Here is a 16,921-nt window from a genome sequence, read left to right as displayed (position 1 = left end):
TATAAACCAAAAACAAAAAGACTGTAATCCTGGCCAAAAGGGTGTAAGTGCACTCAAAAAGAAGACTTTAAAGTTTTACATAAACGTCACATAACATGCCTACTACGAAGTGACGGGTGTCTACATGCACCCTGTTCATGTACCCTGTTAACGTGATTTCTTGAGGATTAGACCAAAGACTTATTCTCAATCCTCCTGTAATCCACTTTTTCAAAGGTATAAAGCTCGACTCAAGATGAGCTGCAGACAGGTTGATACTGCATTGGGCAAACGGCACACAGTCGGTCCACACAGTCAAAAAAGATGGAGAACGGCACAGAAGGAAAGAACTTCTACATCCCCATGAACAACAGGACGGGGCTTGTGAGGAGTCCTTTTGAGTATCCACAGTACTACCTGGGAGCTCCATGGCAATACTACCTCACGGCTTTCTACATGTTCTTTCTGATCTGCACCGGCTTTCCAATCAACTTCCTGACACTAGTGGTCACAGCTCAGAACAAGAAGCTCAGGCAACCTCTCAACTTCATCCTGGTCAACCTGGCTGTGGCTGGACTGATCATGGTCCTCTTTGGGTTCACCATCACCTTAACAACTGCTTTAAATGGCTACTTTGTTTTTGGACCATTGGGTTGTGCTGTTGAGGGATTCATGGCTACTCTGGGAGGTATGGTAGAGGAAATTGTTTAAAATGGCTAATATATATTGTTGCTTCTTTTGTGAACAAATAGTGTTTTTCCATATTTTACTGCCTGACCTATCCACTGCAAAGCTCTCTGATACATACAACAATTAAAAGACAAATTTAACAAAAGTTATAACCAGATGTTTTTGTGTCTTTTACCTCATTGTCTTACAGGTGAAGTTGCGCTGTGGTCTCTGGTCGTCCTAGCTGTTGAAAGATACATTGTTGTCTGCAAACCCATGGGAAGCTTCAAGTTCAGTGGGACTCATGCAGCAGTTGGAGTTGTTTTCACATGGATCATGGCTCTCGCTTGTGCCGCCCCACCACTGGTTGGCTGGTCCAGGTAAAACCCTCCGTCTGTCAGATTTCCTATATATTTATCAGATTCATACATAAAACAAACAATATTGCTGCTTAAATCAAATCCAAAATGAACGCTTTTGCAGCCAACCATGTTGTCCTGTAAAGTAACATGGGCAGGCTGCAGCAATCATCACAACACATATCAGAGATGGAAACAATCAGAATTTGTGCTGAATAGCACAGTAAACATTGCACTTAAGTAAAGGTTTAGCTTTATGACAGAACGTGTGTAAATAGGAGCATGGAAGGAACTTCATATACCTCATAGACTGTACATTATGGACTGATCATCTCTACCATCTCACTATCTCTCACACAGGTACATCCCTGAGGGTCTGCAGTGCTCTTGTGGACCTGACTACTACACTCTGGCCCCAGGATACAACAATGAATCCTACGTCCTCTATATGTTCATCTTCCACTTCTTTGTCCCAGTTTTCCTCATCTTCTTCACTTATGGCAGCCTTGTGCTGACAGTCAAAGCTGTAAGTCATATTTTGTTAACTGTAATATATTTTAACACTAGCCTATAAGGGGAAGCATGGCATCTTTAGTTTTCCCTTCCCTCAAACGTATCACATTATACTCACCTGTACTTCGTATTTAATATCTGCACCATTATCTTTTAACAGTGTTTTGATCAATTAATCAATCAACCAATCAATCAATCAATCAATCAATCAACCAATCCATCAGTCGACCAATCCATCAATTACTGAATCAATCAATCAATCAATAATAGGAACTCAGAAAGGTACAATTCCAATTACATGTACTCCTGTCGGCTCTTAGTTGAGTTGTAATGTACTTTATTTACTGAAATGTGTCTTTAATGTGTCTTTAATGTGTCTTTATGCAGAAAAGCTCTATAGAATAAAAACGTATTAATATTATTGCTTCATAATATCCAAACAAATAATCCAAATATTATTTATTCAATCAAGTAATTGATTAATCCATCTATCTTTTTCATATCTAATTAATTAATTAATTAATTAATTAAAGTCTAATATTAAAGTAACACAATGTAGGAAAAATAATTTTGTTTGTTTGCTTTGTTGTACTTTTCTCCTAACTTCTCTTCTGTTCAACACATTTCAGGCTGCAGCCCAGCAGCAGGACTCAGAATCCACTCAGAAGGCTGAGAGGGAAGTGACACGCATGTGCATCTTGATGGTGTTTGGCTTCCTTGTGGCCTGGACTCCATATGCTAGTTTTGCTGCTTGGATCTTCTTCAACAAAGGAGCAGCTTTCACAGCTGCACAAATGGCAATTCCCGCCTTCTTCTCAAAGAGCTCAGCATTGTTCAATCCCATTATCTACGTGTTGTTCAACAAACAGGTCAGTTTATTACTTTGCTGTATGAACTGAGAAACTAAGTCTCCTCAGAAGAGACGACCCAAAGGGTTTATATTTTGAAACAAATTACTGTATTATGGGTTAATTAAGTGTTTACTAATGCATTTTAGTCAGGGTTAATGTAATTTAGGAAAATACGGTTTTGGTAACCTGCTTGTGGTTTTGGTTGAAGATCTTTATGGCCTTTGATTTATTGAGACACAAGTCATTACTAAAGGAAAATTAACCACCAGGTCAACAGTTGATGGCTTTTGAATACATCACTGTAATAACAAAGAACAATAAACATCTAGTCTGCAGTTAATAAAGGGTCTCACTTTTTAATGATTCAGCAAAACTTAAAAAAGTCACCCACACTGTCATAGTAATGAATTAAGTGTTCTTATTGGCAGATTATCAACGCCAGCCACCACCTTACAACTCAAACATTAACAGATTATGACTGTGGCATTCGTAACTGAATAATTACCATTGCTTAAGATTTCAGATCAAGCTAATATAAAGTGTGATTTTTTAAAACAGTGAAACCCAACTGATGATTTGCAATGACCGAGAGACTCATTGGTCAAACTGACCACACATCTGATCCAAAACTTGTGACAATAACACTTTTACTTAAGTCATTGTGAGTAGTAATACTCTGTTGTTAATTAAGTGTTAATTAATGTATTAATCTCCTTCTGTGGTAATTAAAGGTCGAGTCTGCTGTATAAACAGATAAAAAATGACATCATATAAAAAACACAGGTGAAAGGATTAATGATGACTTATGAATGAATATGATTTATGGAAGAGCAATTATAATTGCCGGCAAATACTGCATGTTAGTAAACTCTTAACATGTCCCTATACCTGCCTACAAACACATTATTGTTTGTTATAAAGAATCCATTAAAGGGTTTGTATACTGTTTATAAATGCTAAATATTAAGACTTAAGTGTTACCATTATTACCAGAAATATTTGTTGAGTCTGAAAATACCAAAATAGGCAAACTTGCCAGATCAGTGTTCATTCATTTGAGATTTAAAAAAACAAATGGTCTAATATCTTACCTCTGTCTCCTTTTCAGTTCCGTAACTGCATGCTCTCTACAGTTGGAATGGGCGGTATGGTGGAAGATGAGACTTCAGTATCAGCCAGCAAGACAGAAGTGTCCTCTGTCTCTTAAGATCAAGAACTTCACGACTCTGGACTTCCTACTTGCTGATTTCTTCCTGACTGTGAATGGCTGTTTTGAAATTGAACAATTGGATAGAAGTGGACTCTCTTTATTTTTTGCAACCAATTGACTTTAATCTCAGAATACATGCCTTTAATTCAACGTGCGTGTTCGTGATTTGTTTGCACGGCTGGACTCCAACATAGTTTCTCATCTGAAAAACGATCAAGAAAAGAAAATCTCTGAAACACAGCCTCAAGTGTTGATTTAACGATGTTGATGGTATGTTTGGGTGAATGAGTGGTTGAGAATCATCTTTGTATATTTATGAGATGGAGAGGTTAGCATATCTGTTGACCTCTGTCATAATATTCTGTATATATTTTATAAAAACAAAAGAGTAGAAAGTGTAAAAATATATTAAATGCATCCCTGAAAAGACCTTTTCGTTGTTGTTATTTTCTTTCTGTTTTTCTTTTACATTTAAACTGTTTAATTACCACCTGCTAATACTTGTAAGTATGAATATTGCATTGATTTTTTTTTTGCTAATAGGTAGAAGGTAAAGGGAGACATTCTGTTCTGCACAAGTTCTCCTAATAAACAAAACATAGACCAACAAGTAAAATAACCTCAATAGGCAGGAGGACATATCAGTGATGAATATACAGTGCAAAGCTTCTTTGATGTAATGGCATTTCAGGAAAAAAAACAAGTCCATTAAAGTTGAAGAGTAATGTGGCACACAATATCTAAACATTATCATGATTATTATATTATTTCTTATTATTCCAATTATTACTATTTTTTTATTAACAATTGTGCGACTTTTTGGTACTCATGGGGGAATAGCTCGGTCTTGTAGTGTTCTTTTTCTCAAGGTAAGCCAAACTACTTCTTACATTTTAAAAAGTTAATTATAAAAACAACAAAGGATTTTTCTGCTTGACCAAGGCCTCTCCCTGGCTTCAGATATCAGCTTGGCCATCAGCCACTGGATTCACTGGCTAGTTGTAATTGATGAAGAATATTGCTGAGGCGGTCCCTGGTCCAGGCTTTGGACCATCCATCACCCCCATTCAGGTTTGCATTCGTTCAATGCTGCTGCACGAGTTGAGTCCTCCGCCCCCTGGTCACACGGTTCCTCCAATGAACAGCCAGTTCCTGTTGTAAGAACCCTGCCTACTTCTTAACTTTCATCTTCCGGGGGCTGATCCTCTCTCATCTTACTGCACGTACTTTTAACCTGGGGTTTATCTGCAACAACATTTAATTGTGTGTCATCTGTATTAAATTGATAATAATGTATAACCATGCATTTATATTTAAATTCTATATTTGCACAGTGAGTAATAACAACTTTAATTGACTTGTAACAAAAATAAACATTTCATGTTTAAAAAGTCTCTGTAAATCATGAATAAGTCATAGAGCGTGGTCTTGACTACTCTATGTGTAAAGTGTCTTGAGACAACTTTTGTAATGATTTGGCCCGGTAAATTGAATTTCAATTAAATCAAACTGAATAACAATGTACTGTACATAGTGATGCTATGAACTTACACCGACAGCACGCTGCTTATAAGCGGTACTGTTTCCATAGGCGTTATGTCATAAAAACTTCACATTTTTGAGTAGTTTCTGGTAACTAGTGAAGTATAAAGTCCAAATCTGTCAAACTGAAAGGCTATCTCTAGCAGCGTGGTGCGGGTGTTATCCTCAAAGAAGCAGCGGTGAGCTCTTGGTCCTGCAGCCGCAAATGGGCCCAGCTTAACCAGGTACCTTTATCAGTGGGGATCCGGGGTTGTATAGAAAAGTGTTCAGCAATCAAATAATGTTATCTCTTTTTAAATGATGAGGTGCTTTCCTCTATGGCTATAGTAAGGACATATGGTTTGGTTCAGGTTAATGTTGTACTCCATAAGAATTGAGATACCTTGGTTCTAGTGGCCTCTTTAGTGGTGAGATGTAATTGCAAGCGAGCTTGCCCTTTCAGAGCCCTCCGTCTTGTCGCGTTCCTATTACGCTTCTGCATTTACTAGAAGCCAGACTCAGAAGTTGGAAATCCCCAATTTTTCCGATAACAAGTGAACGCAGCTGAACTGTTAATGACGAGAAAGCACACCGAACTGCAACCCCTCCCAACTGCGACTACGCCTCGATATCCTGTCCGTGAAAATCACGAACAGGATTGGTGACAAAGCGCACCCCTGGCGGAGGCCAGCCCCCACCAAGAAGGAATCCGACTTACTGCCGAGGATCCGGACACAGCTCTCGCTTTGGGTGTATAGAGATTGGATGGCCAACAGAAGTGACCCCCTCACCCCATACTCCCACAGAACCTCCCACAGTATCTCCCGAGGGACCCGGTCATATGCCTTCTCCAGATCCACAAAACACATGTAGACTGGATGGGCATACTCCCAGGCCCCCTCCAGGATACTTGCTAGAGTAAAGAGCTGGTCCTTTGTTCCACGTCTAGGACTACATCCGCATTGTTCCTCTTCAATCTGAGGTTCGATTATAAGATGAACCCTCCTTCCCAGCACCTTGTAGTAGACTTTACCAGGGAGGCTGAGTAGTGTGATACCCCTATAATTGGCACACACCCTCTGGTCCCCCTTTTTGAACAGGGGAACCACCACCCCGGTCTGCCACTCTCTTGGCACTGTCCCAGACTTCCACGCAATGTTAAACAGACATGTCAACCAAGACAGCCCCTCCAAACCCAAAGCTTTCAGCTTTTCTGGATGAATCGCATCAATCCCTGGGGCTTTGCCACTGAGGAGTTGTTTTACTACCTCAGTGACTTCCGCCAGAGATATTGACAATGATTCCCCATCAGCCTCCAGCTCTGCCTCTACAAAAGAGGGCGTGTGAGTCGGATTAAGGAGTTCCTCAAAGTGCTCCTTCCACCGCCCAATTACCTCTTCGTTTGAGGTCACCAGCGTCCAGTCCTTCCTGTAAACTGCTTGGACGGTTCCCCGTTTCCTCCTCCTGAGATGTCGAATGGTTTTCCAGAATCACCTTGGTGCCGCCCGAAAGTCCTTCTCCATGACTTCCCCGAACTCCTCCCACACCCACATCTTTGCCTCTGACACAGCAGAGGCTGCAGTCCTTCTGGCCTGTTGATACCGTGCAACTGCCTCCAGAGTCTTCTGGGATAACTTATCCCGGAAGGCCTCCTTCTTCAGTTGGACAGCTTCCCTGACCACCGGTTTCTCCGCTGATGAGTCGACAGCCCCGAAAGCAGCAGATGCTGGAGGTCACTGCATGCTTACTGGGAGCCAACACAGACACCCCACTGCTTTGTTTTGTTTTGTTGCATTTATTTTGAATATTTCTCCAAATAAATAATAATACACATATATATGTATATACCTATATATGCACATACATATCTACAACAGTAATCATTCATCATGAAATAAATATTCGAAAAAGGAGTGAGAAGAAGTTAAACTTATAAACTCTCACCCCTTATCCTTCTTTATAACTTACAACAAAGATAGAAATGAGCTTCCTAGCCCAACAGATCTCTTACATAAAAAAATAAAATAGATAACGCTATGCTGAGTGCTAAGCAAAAAAAAAAAATATATATATATATATATGCATATGATATCCTCATATGATATCCTCAGCGCACAATAAAGTAACACACATATAGCTGTACGTGTGTTGACCAAAAAATGAATACGTGATTCAGATACACACAGAAAGATATAGAGAAAAAATATCCACCCCATACTTTACAGTACACCCTATCACACCCTTATGCCCATTATACCACTTAGTGGTCCTGAGTAACTTCATCCCTGTACCTTGTAAAGATCACATCCTTATACTTCAGTTCAAACTGTTTTATGTTTGGACATTCCTTTAATTCTTTTTGAAATCTGTTCCAAAGCCTCACCCCGCTGACTGAAACACAAAAACCTTTCCTGATCGTACGCACTAGTGGAATATTGAAATTAATTGTCCCTCTCAAATGGTAACCCCCTTCATATATGCTGAATAATTTCTGTATGTTTGTAGGTAATAAATTACCTTTAGCTTTAAACATAATTTGAGCTGTTTGATAATTGACCATATCTGTAAACTTGAGTAGGCGTGATTGCAGGCATAATGAGTTAGTGTGTTCCCGGTAGTCGGCGTTATGAATGACACGTATGGCTCTTTTTTGAATGATGGTTAGTGGCTGTAGTGAGGTCTTGTAATTGTTACCCCAAATCTCAGCACAGTATTGCAAATACGTTGAGACTAAGGAACAGTACAGAGCGTGGAGGGATTTGTAATCTAAAACCTTTTTTGCTTTATTTATTATTGCGATGCTTCTTGAAACTTTGGTTTGGACATGTCTAATATGTGCTTTCCAACTCATTTTATCATCTATGGTTACCCCCGGGAATTTTATTTCATGTACTCTTTTAATTACAGTTCCCTCTATTTTTAATATTACCTGTTTATTTGTTCTACAATTTCCAAACATCATCATTTTTGTCTTACCGAGGTTGAGTGATAACCTATTTGTGTCAAACCAGATTTTAAGTTTATTCAATTCTATATTGATCTCCTCCTCTAGTTTTTGTGAATCATCCCCTGAACAAAAAATATTTGTGTCATCTGCAAACAATACAAAGTGCAATATCTTAGAAACATAACATATGTCATTGATATACAAAAGCAAAAATTTGGGACCCAGCACTGACCCCTGGGGAACCCCACAAACAATGTCCAAACAAGATGAAACACAGTCACCCAGGCTCACAAATTGCTGTCTCCCACTTCAGTAACTTGTCACCCACTGAAGTACTATTCCCCTAATACCATATCTTTCCATTTTATTGAGCAGTATGTTGTGCTTGATTGTGTCGAATGCCTTTTTTAAATCAATGAATATGCCAACAGCGAATTTCTTGTGATCTATTGCATTTGTTATTTCTTCCATTGCCTCAATTATTGCCAATGATGTTGATCTATTAGTCCTAAATCCGTACTGACTATCTGCAAGTTTTTTGTGTTTTTCTAAGAATGTGTCCAATCTGCTATTAAATAATTTTTCAAGTATTTTGGAAAACTGCGGTAGCAATGACACAGGTCTATAATTTGTGAAATGGTGCTTGTTTCCAGTCTTATATAGATGTAATACTTTAGCTATTTTCATATTGTTTGGGAACGAACCAGTTTGAAATGATAAGTTTGATATGTAGGTTAATGTTTTGGAAATACCCTGAATTAATCAATATACCGCTTATTGTATTATTGTCAATGCCATTGGTGAAAATATTATCGATAAGAATGGCACAATGGGTTGTAATTCTGGTTGGTCTAGTGATTCGTGGGAACAGGCTCATACCATATAATGCATTTACAAAATCATCTGTAGCATTTTGATTTTTGGGTTCAACACATCAATGTTAAATTCCCCGCAAACAAATATAGTTTTGTTAATGATTTTTGAAAAAAAGGTTTCAATCCATTAACCGAATGTACTAATGCATGACCCAGGTGCTCTATAAATACAACTAACAATAATATTCTTAGTCTTCTCCATACAGACTTCAATTGTCAAACATTCATATAAATTATCCTCAGCTGTTCATCCCCTCTATAACCCTGCAGTCAAGAGATTTATGAATGTACAGAGCAACTCCTCCACCACTTTTGTTAAGTCTATTATTGTACTTGAATTCATAGCCATCCAGTTCAAAATCTATACCTTTTCATTGGTGATCCATGTTTCAGATATAGCTATAATACTAAATTGCTGTGAAGATGTATGAAGGTAGTCCTTGATGTAATTGAAGTTAGCATATAAGCTTCTGCTGTTGTGAATGAGAGATAATTTCTCTTTAGAGTTTATGCCCTGGTTGTGTTGTTCATCTGTGTAGTAGTAGCAGTTGTTATTTATAGATGAAAGAAAGTTGTTGTCTGGGTCTATATCCTGTTCCATGCCCCTGCTGGAATCAGTATATGCAAAAACTCCCAGTTCCAATTCCTGATATTCCACTGAACCTATCATCTGTGTTATTTGACTGATGTCCTCCCCGGATGCAGAGCAAGTCCTAGTGTTAGTCATAGTTGATTTATAATTTGATTGTTTGTTTTGCTTCTTACCTCAGTCCGATACGGATTCACCCAGGTGGTCCTTATTCCCCTGACGGTAATCCCATTCACCCTCATTGGAATTTGTCCAGATCACTGATATGCTTGACACAGATGACTTTGGCTTCCTCCGGGGTCCCATTCAATTGAATGTAAACTTTGCAGTTGGAAGTCCAAGTGTTTTGTATTTTACTTTGTTTCCTTAGGAGGCGTGCTTTTCTGGCTATCTCGGCATTGTGTTTGGCCAAGTGCTCGTTTATGTAGACATCGGTTTCCTTTAACGTCCTTCCTTGTTTCAGCAGCATTATCTCATGTTTTCTACTCATCAATTTCATTATTACTATGGGCCTATCACTGGCGCTTTTCATTGACAGTGAATGGCAGGCTTCGATGTTTTGGCAATCCAGCTGTATCCCTTTGGACTGTAGAAAGGTAACCACTTGTTGCTCCACGGAATCAACTTCCAATTCACCGGGATCTCTGGCCACTGCTCGAGCATAAGAACGGGGCTTTATCTTAAGTCTGCAGATGATCACATCGTTTGCCCGAGTGTGCTGCTCCAGGTCTGCAACTTTGTCTTCCAAATAGGCGATTCTCTTGTCTTTTTCAGCATTCAGTAGCTGTAGTGCTTTTACTTCCATAACCAAGTCCATCATGGTTTTCCGAACAGCGGAAACTTCCTATGAGATGAAGTTGAGCGATTTTTTAATATCCTCAACTTCTTCTTTTGTCACTTTTTTCCTCGGTGGAGGCATTATATGCTCCTGTTTCTCGCTTTTAACAATCAACGCAAAAAAGCCGGTAGATCACCAGTTTACCTGGCAATCCTGTTCAGGTGCTCAGCAGCTCAGCTCCGCGTCCGTCACACTCACCTGCTGCTTGACTTGATGAATGGATACAACTCAGAAATTGATTCCAATGTCCACCTCAACAGTTGCTTAGTCTCAGCTATCTCAGTAATGAATCTGATCTGAGTCTTATCTTCACTGGTGGTTGTGTAGTGATTGATTGAAGAGACTGATGCAGTCGGTCAGCGTGTACAAGAGTTATGCTTGAAGCCGCCTTTCAGTTCGACTCTGACTTTAAACTTCAGTTTGCATCAGAAAATAACCAGTGTAGCATGAAAGCATGATGGAAGCATTCATTATTATTTGCATTTACCAACAGTGAGTGGCACATTAAAATTCTAAGTGAAAAACTTTGTGACATTTTGCAAAGTTATTTTTTTTTCCAATCATTTTTTTTCTCCATGTCCCCTAGGGAGCTCCATATGGTACAACTTTTATATTGCCTTGAAACAACCCTGATTAGGTGCATTTCCACTATGGTCAACTACCCTAAATGAAGCAGGTTTATTTCCTCAAAAACGCCCCTAATTTGCAAGTGAGTCGATCAGGAGGCTGTTTGACCGAGTAGAAAGAGACCCTATCGGAGAGGGAGGCCCTGAGATATACCCGGATGCTGATCGGATGTGGCTCTCGGTGGGATGTGACATGTGGTAGTACAGACGCCACCACAACATAGTGAAGTAGAGTAGATACTATTATCCAGTGGTGTAGTAAAACGCAGCGCAGAAAAATGATCTGTGCACGGATTTTGGATTGAATTTCCGACCTGTGGTCCTTTGCTGCATGCTCCATACCTCTCTCTCTCTCTCTCTCTCCAATTTACACACAAATGCGCGTGCACACACACACACACACACACACACACACACACACACACACACACACACACACACACATACACACACACACAGACACACACACACACACACACACACACACACACACACACACACACACACACACACACACACACACACACACACACACACACACACACACAGATACACCGTGCTGCAACGGGGTGACAACTTGTCTGTGGTGTGCTTTATTTCATGTTACTTGAGCATTAGTTGACGTTGTGAATAATACGGGCCACCTAAAATCCAACTGCAACTATTCTGTATTTCTCTGGAGGAAGAACGCACTGCTGTATAACTGATCAGCTGATCACCGATGATCTAAACCCATTCAGAGTGATATGTCACCTCCGGTATCTCGTAAATCACTTTTGGGCCTTTTTTTGGAATGGAAACACGGCGAGTTAAAGGCCTTTCACAGGGCGTGGACTGAAACTTTCCTAGAGGCCACTCTACAGGGCTAATGGAAACACGCCTATTATAGATTTAAACATTTGAGACCATTTATGCCAAGAAAAAAAGTCTGGAAACATGTATACTCCCTAACAGTTTATATGATTATATTGCCTTATTCATTAACTCCAGGCCATAAGATTTCATTAAGGGCGCACTCACACTGTCCTTCCGTACCGTGCTCAAACAGGTTTTACGGGTAAAGCCTAGTTCACTTGATTAGTGTGAGTGCAACCGCACCGCGCCTAGCTGCGGCCAGCTTGCCGTCCATGGCCCGTTTGAGAGAGGTGGGCCTTTGTAGAGCGTGTTTGCACATGTACGAGCACGAGCGTGCGCACGTGTACGAGCATGATTAATTACTAATTATTAATTAATTGCATTATTAATTAATTACGTAATTTAATTTAAGTAAAAAAATGGATAGTTATAAGAACTCCCACAGTCCAAACATGTCACATGTGAGGTTGGCTAGCAGGGCCATTGTCAAGAACTGAGGACATTGGAGGCTTAGCCTATACCTCTGTAGGGGATTTTGCTGGGGCCACTTATTCACATTCACAGCACATCTCTTTATCATTGTTGAATTGAAATATGTAACTGAAAAACAGTTTACTTTCTGGATCATTATGATGTTAAAACTATAATTAGTAGTTAGTAATTAAGATTTGCATTGAGAATGTTGCCTACTTCACATCTGCTATTATTAAACATTTTAATGACTGGAGTTGGTTGCATACTTACTCGTGTACTTATATAATTTCATTTCAAATACTTTGTTCTTGTAATTCACTATATCTCAGTAGTCAATATTATACTTTTTACTCCATTACATTTATCTGACAGCTTTAGTTTCTTTACATGTTTAGTTTTTAATACAAAATATCATCAACTAATAAATTATTACGTCCTATTGTACATTTCGTCATTAAAAATGAAAAAGTCATTAATTAAGCTCCAACTTTAAAATGTAACACGATAATAATGATAATAATAAACTTTATTCATATAGCACCTTAAAATACGATAGATTACCAAGTTCATGCACAGAAAAAACTAAACTCTAAATCACTTCAGTTATTAAACAAAAAAACAAAAAGAGTGTATTCCTGTCCAAAACAGTGTAAGCTCGCAAAAAAAATAGCAAAATATAGTTTTAAGATGAAAATTTGAAAAGAGATTTTACTATTTCTACAGATATAATCACGATTTTCAACCTCAAGCACAAATGCAGTAACGGGTGTCTACATGTAACACTGTCATCCCTGTTAACGTGATTTCCTGAGGATTAGACCAAAGACTTATTCTCAATCCTCCTGTAATCCACTTTTTCAAAGGTATAAAGCTCGACTCAAGATGAGCTGCAGACAGGTTCGATACTGCATTGGGCAAACGGCACACAGTCGGTCCACACAGTCAAAAAAGATGGAGAACGGCACAGAAGGAAAGAACTTCTACATCCCCATGAACAACAGGACGGGGCTTGTGAGGAGTCCTTTTGAGTATCCACAGTACTACCTGGGAGCTCCATGGCAATACTACCTCACGGCTTTCTACATGTTCTTTCTGATCTGCACCGGCTTTCCAATCAACTTCCTGACACTAGTGGTCACAGCTCAGAACAAGAAGCTCAGGCAACCTCTCAACTTCATCCTGGTCAACCTGGCTGTGGCTGGACTGATCATGGTCCTCTTTGGGTTCACCATCACCTTAACAACTGCTTTAAATGGCTACTTTGTTTTTGGACCATTGGGTTGTGCTGTTGAGGGATTCATGGCTACTCTGGGAGGTATGGTAGAGGAATTTGTTTAAAATTGCTAATGTATATTGTTGCTTCTTTTGTGAACAAAAAGTGTTTTTCCATATTTTACTGCCTGACCTATCCACTGCAAAGCTCTCTGATACATACAACAATTAAAAGACAAATTTAACAAAAGTCATAACCAGATGTTTTTGTGTCTTTTACCTCATTGTCTTACAGGTGAAGTTGCGCTGTGGTCCTTGGTCGTCCTAGCTGTTGAAAGATACATTGTTGTCTGCAAACCCATGGGAAGCTTCAAGTTCAGTGGGACTCATGCAGCAGTTGGAGTTGTTTTCACATGGATCATGGCTCTCGCTTGTGCCGCCCCACCACTGGTTGGCTGGTCCAGGTAAAACCCTCCGTCTGTCAGATTTCCTATATATTTATCAGATTCATACATAAAACGAACAATATTGCTGCTTAAATCAAATCCAAAATGAACGCTTTTGCAGCCAGTGCCATGTTGTCCTGTAAAGTAACATGGGCAGGCTGCAGCAATCATCACAACACATATCAGAGATGGAAACAATCAGAATTTGTGCTGAATAGCACAGTAAACATTGCACTTAAGTAAAGGTTTAGCTTTATGACAGAACGTGTGTAAATCGGAACATGAAAGGAACTTCATATACCTCATAGACTGTACATTATGGACTGATCATCTCTACCATCTCACTATCTCTCACACAGGTACATCCCTGAGGGTCTGCAGTGCTCTTGTGGACCTGACTACTACACTCTGGCCCCAGGATACAACAATGAATCCTACGTCCTCTATATGTTCATCTTCCACTTCTTTGTCCCAGTTTTCCTCATCTTCTTCACTTATGGCAGCCTTGTGCTGACAGTCAAAGCTGTAAGTCATATTTTGTTAACTGTAATATATTTTAACACTAGCCTATGAGGGGAAGCATGGCATCTTTAGTTTTCCCTTCCCTCAAACATCTCACATTATACTCACCTGTACTTTGTATTTAATATCTGCACCATTATCTTTTAACAGTGTTTTTGATCAATTCATCAATCAATCAACCAATCAATCAATCAATCAATCAAACAATCAACCAATCAATTAATCAATCAACCAATCAACCAACCAATCAATCAACCAATCCATCAGTCGACCAATCCATCAATTACTGAATCAACCAATCAATCAATAATAGGAACTCAAAAAAGGTACAATTCCAATTACATGTACTCCTGTCGGCTCTTAGTTGAGTTGTAATGTACTTTATGTACTGAAATGTGTCTTTAATGTGTCTTTAATGTGTCTTTATGCAGAAAAGCTCTATCGAATAAAAACGTATTAATATTATTGCTTCGTAATATCCAAACAAATAATCCAAATATTATTTATTCAATCAAGTAATTGATTAATCCATCTATCTTTTTCAGATCTAATTAATTAATTAATTAATTAATTAAAGTCTAATATTAAAGTAACACAATGTAGGAAAAATAATTTGTTTGTTTGTTTGCTTTGTTGTACTTTTCTCCTAACTTCTCTTCTGTTCAACACATTTCAGGCTGCAGCCCAGCAGCAGGACTCAGAATCCACTCAGAAGGCTGAGAGGGAAGTGACACGCATGTGCATCTTGATGGTGTTTGGCTTCCTTGTGGCCTGGACTCCATATGCTAGTTTTGCTGCTTGGATCTTCTTCAACAAAGGAGCAGCTTTCACAGCTGCACAAATGGCAATTCCCGCCTTCTTCTCAAAGAGCTCAGCATTGTTCAATCCCATTATCTACGTGTTGTTCAACAAACAGGTCAGTTTATTACTTTGCTGTATGAACTGAGAAACTAAGTCTCCTCAGAAGAGACGGACCAAAGGGTTTATATTTTGAAACAAATTACTGTATTATGGGTTAATTAAGTGTTTACTAATGCATTTTAGTCAGGGTTAATGTAATTTAGGAAAATACGGTTTAGGTAACCTGCTTGTGGTTTTGGTTGAAAGTCTTTATGGCCTTTGATTTATTGAGACACAAGTCATTACTAAAGGAAAATTAACCAGGTCAACAGTTGATGGCTTTTGAATACATCACTGTAATAACAAAGAACAATAAACATCTAGTCTGCAGTTAATAAAGGGTCTCACTTTTTAATGATTCAGCAAAACTTAAAAAAGTCACCCACACTGTCATAGTAATGAATTAAGTGTTCTTATTGGCAGATTATCAACACCAGCCACCACCTTACAACTCAAACGTTAACAGATTATGACTGTGGCATTCGTAACTGAATAATTACCATTGCTTAAGATTTCAGATCAAGCTAATATAAAGTGTGATTTTTTAAAACAGTGAAACCCAACTGATGATTTGCAATGACTGAGAGACTCATTGGTCAAACTGACCACACATCTGATCCAAAACTTGTGACAATAACACTTTTACTTAAGTCATTGTGAGTAGTAATACTCTGTTGTTAATTAAGTGTTAAATAATGTATTAATCTCCTTCTGTGGTAATTAAAGGTCGAGTCTGCTGTATAAACAGATAAAAAATGACATCATATAAAAAACACAGGTGAAAGGATTAATGATGACTTATGAATGAATATGATTTATGGAAGAGCAATTATAATTGCCGGCAAATACTGCATGTTAGTAAACTCTTAACATGTCCCTATACCTGCCTACAAACAAATTATTGTTTGTTATAAAGAATCCATTAAAGGGTTTGTATACTGTTTATAAATGCTAAATATTAAGACTTAAGTGTTACCATTATTACCAGAAATATTTGTTGAGTCTGAAAATACCAAAATAGGCAAACTTGCCAGATCAGTGTTCATTCATTTGAGATTTGGAAAAACAAATGGTCTAATATCTTACCTCTGTCTCCTTTTCAGTTCCGTAACTGCATGCTCTCTACAGTTGGAATGGGCGGTATGGTGGAAGATGAGACTTCAGTATCAGCCAGCAAGACAGAAGTGTCCTCTGTCTCTTAAGATCAAGAACTTCACGACTCTGGACTTCCTACTTGCTGATTTCTTCCTGACTGTGAATGGCTGTTTTGAAATTGAACAATTGGATAGAAGTGGACTCTCTTTATTTTTTGCAACCAATTGACTTTAATCTCAGAATACATGCCTTTAATTCAACGTGCGTGTTCGTGATTTGTTTGCACGGCTGGACTCCAACATAGTTTCTCATCTGAAAAACGATCAAGAAAAGAAAATCTCTGAAACACAGCCTCAAGTGTTGATTTAACGATGTTGATGGTATGTTTGGGTGAATGAGTGGTTGAGAATCATCTTTGTATATTTATGAGATGGAGAGGT

General features: G+C 38.8%; 2 protein-coding genes across 2 annotated transcripts; both read left to right on the top strand.

Moving 5' to 3' along the window:
• Nucleotides 1-303: 303 nt before the first annotated feature.
• LOC310965440 (green-sensitive opsin-like) lies at nt 304-3,578 on the top strand (the record flags this gene model as incomplete). The annotated part of the gene is made up of 5 exons (XM_083939041.1): nt 304-667; nt 860-1,028; nt 1,368-1,533; nt 2,150-2,389; nt 3,480-3,578. The coding sequence occupies 5 exons, from the start codon at nt 304-306 to the stop codon at nt 3,576-3,578; spliced, it is 1,038 nt and encodes a 345-aa protein (XP_083795167.1).
• Nucleotides 3,579-13,257: 9,679 nt separating this feature from the next.
• Nucleotides 13,258-16,588, top strand: LOC310965606 (green-sensitive opsin-like; the record flags this gene model as incomplete). The annotated part of the gene is made up of 5 exons (XM_083939304.1): nt 13,258-13,621; nt 13,814-13,982; nt 14,324-14,489; nt 15,163-15,402; nt 16,490-16,588. The coding sequence occupies 5 exons, from the start codon at nt 13,258-13,260 to the stop codon at nt 16,586-16,588; spliced, it is 1,038 nt and encodes a 345-aa protein (XP_083795430.1).
• Nucleotides 16,589-16,921: the final 333 nt, after the last annotated feature.

Source organism: Echiichthys vipera (genome assembly GCF_963691815.1).
Source record: "Echiichthys vipera genome assembly, chromosome: X".
In the NCBI taxonomy this organism is placed as follows: Eukaryota; Metazoa; Chordata; class Actinopteri; order Perciformes; family Trachinidae; genus Echiichthys; species Echiichthys vipera.
Note: the sequence above shows the minus strand (reverse complement) of the source record. Positions and strands in the feature narration are given on the sequence as shown.